The sequence below is a fragment of the Eptatretus burgeri genome, chromosome 8 (assembly GCF_056783735.1).
Source record: "Eptatretus burgeri isolate ZD-2024b chromosome 8, Ebu_testis_v1, whole genome shotgun sequence".
NCBI lineage: Eukaryota > Metazoa > Chordata > Myxini > Myxiniformes > Myxinidae > Eptatretus > Eptatretus burgeri.
This window is the reverse complement of record NC_140968.1, coordinates 33,350,192-33,358,196: the sequence shown is the minus strand read 5'-3', so window position 1 is coordinate 33,358,196 and position 8,005 is coordinate 33,350,192. Positions and strand designations below refer to the sequence as shown.

The following is an 8,005-nucleotide window of genomic DNA, read 5'->3' as shown; positions in this document are numbered from 1 at the left end:
TGAAACGTGGCAGAAACTTAACGTATCGTGATAATTTTCAAGTTTGTTCGAGCCATTCTCAAACTCTCAATTCGTCGGTTATCATGGAGTCGAAAGTCAACCTTTTCAGCCATGACTAATCCAAAGTGTTGGAATTTGATGAAATCATGATTTAGTTTTTGTCCATCATATTCAAAGTTTATAGAGTTCTTCCCTCAAGTCTTCTTGTAGTCATAGCAGGGTAAAAATAAACCCCTACATGTTTTGCCCTTGCTCTTCATACTTTGTATAGCCAGTCCTTGGTGAGTGACAGGGCCATTGGATCTATTTGGCATTTTGATTCCCTCCTTAGCCATCCTATATCTGTATAGGAGTGGGGATGGCAGAATGTCTTGGGTCATGCTCCCACTTATTAGCCGACATTGTTCCATTGCTGCTCACAGTTACTATGTCCATCTTCAAAGCATTTTCTTCGAATGGAGATGTAACTCTGTCTTGTCTGCATTTAAATTGTGAATTTTATCGATGCATGGTGGGCTGTCATGATGGTCTGGAGGGACACACACCACACCACACAGTCATCCTGGTGTTTCACAGGCAGGGTTATTATTCAATGTGTGTGCTGTCCTTTGGATGGACGTTAAATGGCCGTCCCGACTGTTGGCATTAGTTTGTGTACATTAAAGATTCCATGGTATCCTTTGAGAAGAGTGGATGAGCTATTGCCGGTACCATGAATAAATTAAATTTTTGCCCTAACTTTAGTTGAATGCCAGGCCAGCTGGCTCGTGAGACTTGGCCAAGCTTCCCCTGTCCATCCCCATGAGAATGTGGGAATAATTGGACCTGTTATAGAGGAAGAAGATGCATGCCTTTGTGAGTAATCTAGATAAATTCCTTGTGAATAGATCAAAATGAGGTTAGTTTATTAATTTTTTTAAAATAAATTAAAATGTGATATGTAAGCTCTGAAAGGTAAGTTTTATTTTAGTGAATGTTGTTCGGATTTCGGCACGGTGTATTGATCGCTCATAAATTATTAAATAAGGTTTGTGATTGTGGTGTTCGTACTGCCAAGGCTTGAGCCCTAAATGCCTTCCAGTTTAAATATTATTGCATTCTGCCGTCTCCCACAGATAAGCTGGCTGGGTTGGTGACCGTGTTGTCGGAGGCTGCTTTGTTTCTTGTTTTGTTGCTGATGAGAGTTGAGCCTATTGTCTCACCCCAGCTCTGCCATGTTGCTGCGAACTCGTACTTTACCTTTCCTAAATCTAGTCCTTTTGATCTTCACACCTTTATTTACTTCTCCCATTAGTGAGCTTGCTTCCCTGTGTTAATCATCCTCTTTTTCTGCCATCTTTAATGTGATGATGTTCCACCATCTCTTGTTTTATATTTATATCCTCGATCTTTTTTTTTCCCTACTGCCCACCTGTATGTCGTTCTGTCTGCACTTACTTTGTTGGGTTCTTAATCTGCCTATCGTTCACAGCGAGTTCTTAATATGCATGTCATTCTGTGTTTCATTGTGGTGCTTGTCTACACCTTTGTCTTATCTGACCAAATTGTCCTTTGCCTGTTTGTCTGTGCATCGCCTTGTCTTCTTCCATTAACACTTTTTTTTTTCATTACACTTGATGTAAAAAGTATATAAAGATACAAAAATATGACGTGATGGGCATATTTTGCGATCACAAAATCACCTTCTTGTTTCACTGCCATTGTTCAGATTAAAAGCTAAGACGACAAAGTATAGACAAGGTTCATAAAGGAATGTGGGAGGTTTGAAGATCTTGGGTTTAATCTGCAGATCTCAATCGGCCGAGTCGTGAAAATGGTCTCCATGAAGAGGAAAAGGGTGGGGGTGATAGGAGAGGAAAGGAGGGTGCAGTTACAGAATTGTTTCCAAGGAGTAACTTTGCCAAAAGAAATATCAATAGGTAACATCAATTCAAGAGGACATGGTATGGTGGGAATGAGGCCCTAAAATGCACCGTTACTGTCCGATAAAGTACTGTACTGGCAGCGTACCTGTCTCCAACGTGTTCGTCAATGTCTCACCTCAAATGAGCAATTTATGTGTGTTGGTAGAAATGGGAATTCAACGTCATGTGGTACATGTTTACCTTGTAGACAAGGCCGGTCCACTCATAAGAGCTACCATTGGTGATTAAAATTGGTACATCCACTGTCGTTTTATGTCGGATCGTTTCCTCTGCCACCGAAGGTGGGCGGAGGTTGTTTCCACCCGTCTGTCTGCCCGTATCCGTATCTGTGAACAGGATATATCAAATAGTTGTGGACTGATTCAGATGAAATTTGGTGGAGAGGTTTGGGTGTGTGACAAGGATGAAATGAATAGATTTTGGTGAATATCTGGTTATGAGAATTTAAGTGATTATTTGGCCCAATATATAGCATGACATTTCAAAAAGTTGTGGATGAGTTGATTTATGTGATGAGAACAAGCACATTCGTTTTTGGTTCAGGTCTGAATCCAGATCCGACCTTTCAGTGGGATCCAAAATGTAAACTGCTCAGCCTTGTGGAGTTGTGCACTCCTATCAAGTGCTGTTCTAGTTTTGTAAATGGTATCATTCACAGCTTCAACATTTTCTTCACACAACACCAGCAATGTAAATGTTTGCAAAGATTGAGATACTTGGATTACCTCCACAAAATCATGTGAGAATGACCAAAGTTGATATTAATGTATGAAAAGATATCTAAAAACCTGGGACGCAACTCTGTTTAACCTGTGTGTAACTGAGCAGCATGATAAAAATATTTGTTTGATACAGCAGGTTGGTTATCGTTTTTCATTACCCTAACCCCATTTGATATTCCTTTGCAGTTTTTGATTATTTTTCTGACATCTGTCCTGTTTGCTGTTGGGTTTGGAGAACCAACTCTTGAACTTTGCTCCATTTGGCTTGCTTGCCTTTGTATCACAAAGTAAAAATTTGTTTTTAAAACTTGTGGACCTGCATGTTCCTTTTTCCTTATTTGACATGTTCTGACAAAGTTTGACATGAGCACTTATCGAGTGCTCAATCTTCTCTGACCACCAATTGTAGAAATTATTTGTTATATATTGGACTAGATGTATAAAAATAATGGTCAGTTTTCTTTACTTTCACCATTTTATTTCTTTTCAACCCACAAACGTTTTTTTATTTTTATTTTTTTAAACTAACTTTATGAAACTTTTTAACAGTTCCGAAAGGTGTGTACAGAGGAGAGTAGGATCGCAAACATGATGTGTAACCATGTTCAGCATTAGGAAGTCAGAAATAATTAGCTTGGTATTCTTTGGCTTTGCCCTGAATTGGCTAACATGCTCCTCAAACTTGATGCCAGGAGGTTTTGATCCAAAATATTTGGTGCTGCATCCTAAAATGTATGAAAATCTTGGATGGTGAGAATTGACACCACGTTGTTTGGCATTTCAATTCGAGCTAAAACGCCATTCTCTACTTTTTATTGCTGATGTTTTTTTTTGTATTTTTAATGTGTGCGTATATATATATATATATATATATATATATATATATATATATATATATATATATATATATATATATATATATATATATATATATATATATATATATATATATATATATATATATATATATATATATTGTTACGGCTGTGGAAATTCGCAATACACCATAAAGGGTCCTTAGATCAGTTATGACGATAAGTATATGTGTAGTTATATTTCCCCACCGTTGTTTAGAGGGAATTTCCATGTTCACAGGGCTGCGATCCTTTGAGTTGGCCGTTTTTCTTTTCTCTATCATTATTTTGGACCAATCATCCCCCAACAACCAAATCGCCACCACAAACATCATTCCCAAACAACAACTCAAGCACCACCACCTTCGCCTCTTTACCTCCACAACTCCACCCTGCAAACATCGCTTCACCGCCATTCTCAAACGACGCCCGCCAGCAACCAAATCGCCACCACCAACACCCTTCCCAAACAACCGCAGCAAACTCCCACCACCTCTGCCTTTCTTCCACACGTCGTGCCATGAGTTGTGAATGGGTTCCTTTCGCCTCGAAAAACGGATCAGGAATGATTCACGCCCACTTTTCATCCATCGAATGGCTGAGCATCAGGTGGTGTACCCCCGCCTCCGAACCCGCTGTGATCCACAAATTTGCATATATGCTCCTCCCTCGGCCTATATAAGTGCGAGCACAATGCAGCTTGCGGCAGTCAAGTCTGGAGTCGGTGGAGTGGCAGTCTGGAGAGTCGGGAGATGGGGCAGTCAAGTCGAGTCGGTGGAGTGGAAGTCAAGCAGTGTCGGCGGGGCAGTCAAGTCGGCTCTGGAGCGTCGGCAGAGTGTGGCAGTAGAAGTCAAGTGTGTTGGTGTCGGCAGTCTGGAGAATCGGAAGACGGGGCAGTCAAGTCGAGTGCAGTGTGTCGGTGTCAGCAGTCTGGAGAGTCTGGAGAGTCGGGAGACGGGGCAGTCAAGTCGATTGCAGTGTCGGCAGTGAAGTCGAGTGCAGTGTCGGCAGACGGTGGCAGTGTCGGTGCGGCAGTGTCGGTGGGGCAGAGTCGGGAGACGGAGCTCGAAGCCGACGGGAAAGGCAGACTGGGAGCGCCGGAGAGAGCTCGCCAGCCATGCCAGGGGCACGATGCCAGGCGCCGCTCCGCTGACATCGCAGCTTGCCCGCCATAGCGCCACAAGGGCGCGAGTAAGACCCTTCGGTCTCGTGGACCTGGTTCCACGCTCATCCAGGTTCCACACACATTTGGTCCACGAACCTGTCTGCTACCCTTGCCTTTGAGGGTGGCTTTTTCCTTTGCTTTTGTGTAAATGCATGTGGTGGCGCCATCTTATAAGTAGAATTGTCTAAATGTGCGTGTGCGAAGAAAGACTTTATTCGGTTGTAATTCTTGCTTTCATTGATTTGACTGTTATACGTGCATGATTTTCTGTATGGCTGTAAATACGTGCCTTGTCTGAGTGTGCAATAAATGTGCTTGTTGCACTGTTCTCCGTTTAGTTGCGTCTTTTCCTTTGTTTGAAAGTTCCATCTTGCATCACGGAAGGAATTGGTAGAGGGGTGTAAGCACCCGGTAAATAATCACGTCCGTCGGGGCCGGCGATAACACCGCTCGGTTATCACTGAAGCACGGAACGGACCGCTGAAGCAGTTCATGTCCAAGGCCGGCCAGCGGCGAGGTACGATCGCCCGGTTTACTGCCCGCGCAGGTACTTAGGTAGGTCGAGTTTGGCGAACAACCCTATCCTGCGCGGGTGGCCGATTGGCACGATTGTGGTGGGATCGAAAGACCCACCTGTGACTAGCTCCTGGTGGTAGTTCCAAGGTGGGTCACGACTGAATTGTCCGTTCCGATGGGCGACGCGGTCGCGATTAGAGTTACGTGACCAATTGCATGCCTGGCGGACTGAAATTCGTCACAACATCTATATATATATATATATATATATATATATATATATATATATATATATATATATATATATATATATATATATATATATATATATATATATATATATATATATATATATATATATATATATATATATATATATATATATATATATATATATATATATATGTATATATATATATATATATATATATATATATATATATATATATACATATGTGTGGAGAGCAAAGCATCGATTTATTTTTGGGTTATTCTTGATTGATTTAGTTGCTTTTGTCAACACTGTTCAATTGGTGAAGAGCCACTGGGAAATCCATTTGCATAATGCTGGTGAATTGTAAGAGCCTTACCAAGACTTGTCATGATCACCTCTTTGTATGGATGCCACACATATTGCCAATGGCCAATTTAAAAGGAAAGCTTATCATTGGCAGAAAAAACGAGAACCAACCTGCTCTTGATGCTATCTTCTATCAGTGTGTTGTGCACAATACAGTATGGTGACATGGTCTTCTGTTGAAAGCTGTAGTGCACTCGATAGTGCCAAGCCACTTTGTGTGTCCTTTCTTCTATACTTGGCAATCAAAGATACAAGGTTTCACTTGGAGAGCAAATGAGCTCCTTGAGGACTTTGAATGATGGTCTTCCGCAAGGATCTGTTTTTGCTCAAATCCTCTTCAAAATGTATGTGAGCGACATGCCTTGTACTACCTCCAGAAAGTTTTCCTACATTAGTGATTTTGCCCTTGCTACCCAAGCAATCGACCTTGGAGATCTCAACAGTACACTGTCCCAGGACTTAAAAGTAATGGAGTAATACTTCATCTTCTGGCACCTCTGCTCAAACCCAACTTAGACCACAGTTACCATTGGCTAACAGCAAACTCCAGGTTTCTTTTCTGGCAAACCAGTCAAGAACAAACTGTTCCCAAAGTACCTTGGAGTCACCCATTGTCACAGCCAGATGTTCCACGAACACCTAAAACGGATCACAGAAAGATCGAGACCCAGGTAAAGATCTTGAAACCAGCAGGCACCAGCTGAAGATCAAGTGCACGCACTCTTCACACTGATGGTCTTGCTTTTGTGTACTCTGCAGGGGTATACTTTGTGTATATTGTTCTCCTGTTTGGGCAGAGAGCATCCACACAAACAATCAATACACTGATCGATCTATAATTACAGGTGTGTTTGTGTGTGTGACAGCTGTTTCTCGACAACCACTGGTCCGATCTAATTGAAACTTGCCCGGTATACGTGCATGCACGTACGGGCACACACTAGTGTGGATAATAATTAGTAGTACACTGAAATCAACATCTATGCGTTGGCTCCCCAGTCCTGTCTTACCTCCCACCCAATGATGTGTGCTGGGATGCACGAATGCTGAGTTTGATCACAAAGCCGACCCAGAGCTTCTTATGAATGAAGACCTGCATAATCTACCAAATGTGTGATGTCATGCAAACCTTTCTGGGGCTCTCCAAATGTTTTGAGTGTGGGGTTTAATATGAAGGACAAGTGGTGCAATCTCTGGACAGACCACCACATTGCTAACAAAGACCTGGTGAGTGATCCGACAGTCTCCAGGTTTCAACCTCCCATGGAAACTGGTCTGTGCTCAACATGATGTGTGCTCTTCATGCAAGGACATCACACCACCTCCAAAATTGGAATTTCAAAGACAGCCCAGCATGTGACTGATCACCCAGATCAGATTATTGGGTGGTCGCTAGACTACCGTAATTCTCAGGTTTTCCATCTGTCTGTATGTATGTAATGGACAGCTCTGGAGGCCAGAGGAGTCAACCGATTTTGATGAAACTTGACTGGTAGGTTCATACCAGGATTGAGTTGTATGCTTTTGAGCACCGTTGCTATGGACACCACCGTTGCTGAGCAACGGGATGTTGAGATTTTTGAAAAAAATCCGATTTTTTTTTAACGAAAATCAAAAATCGGCTTCCACGCTTTTATGTGCACTATAATCAACCTCTTTGTCAAAAAAATTCAGCCCGATCCGTCAAAAACTGTATGACTTGTATGCAATTATATAGCGACCACCCATGTCGCCTACATGTCACCCATGTCGGCTTGTTCATCACATTGTGAATGAGTGTCACCTGCAGAAATTTGATGATTGATTTGGGGCAATCCAACTAATGCTGCTGTGACTTGGCTGTCTAACTTAGATTTAGATCTGTGGGCTACAATTTATCATACACACGAAAAAGTGCAGTAGAACGTCATCAATCGTAGCCTGATGTATCAGCCTGGAGCTGCCACTGTCGTGGTGATAGACTATTATAACCTTGTATCAAAATGATGTAATAATGGCATCATTGTGGTGATCCTCCTATTCTATTCTTGACTCACCTTAGGCTCATTGAGAAGCTTGTTGAGCCCAGTATCAAGTTTTAAACCACATGATGATTATGTGATTTAATCTGACTCTTTCTTTCTTTGTAGATTTTGCAAGATCATTATCATTTTCAGCACAGAGCTCTGGCCAAGCGGTCACTGTCATGCCATCATAGCGCCCACGTCAAGCTGCAGAGAGAGCCAACGGTAAGCTCGCTTAAG

General features: G+C 42.1%; 1 protein-coding gene across 2 annotated transcripts in view; it reads left to right on the top strand.

The window, feature by feature from the left end:
* Positions 1 to 8,005, top strand: part of FURIN (furin, paired basic amino acid cleaving enzyme) — a 99,971-nt gene that overhangs the window by 50,138 nt on the left and 41,828 nt on the right. The window contains exon 2 of one of the 2 annotated variants that reach the window (XM_085891432.1): positions 7,892 to 7,990. The exons of the other annotated variant lie outside the window; for it this stretch is intronic. Coding sequence (XP_085747558.1) covers positions 7,892 to 7,990 — 99 coding nt within the window. The remainder of the gene's footprint in view (positions 1 to 7,891; positions 7,991 to 8,005) is intronic. 2 annotated transcript variants of the gene reach the window in all.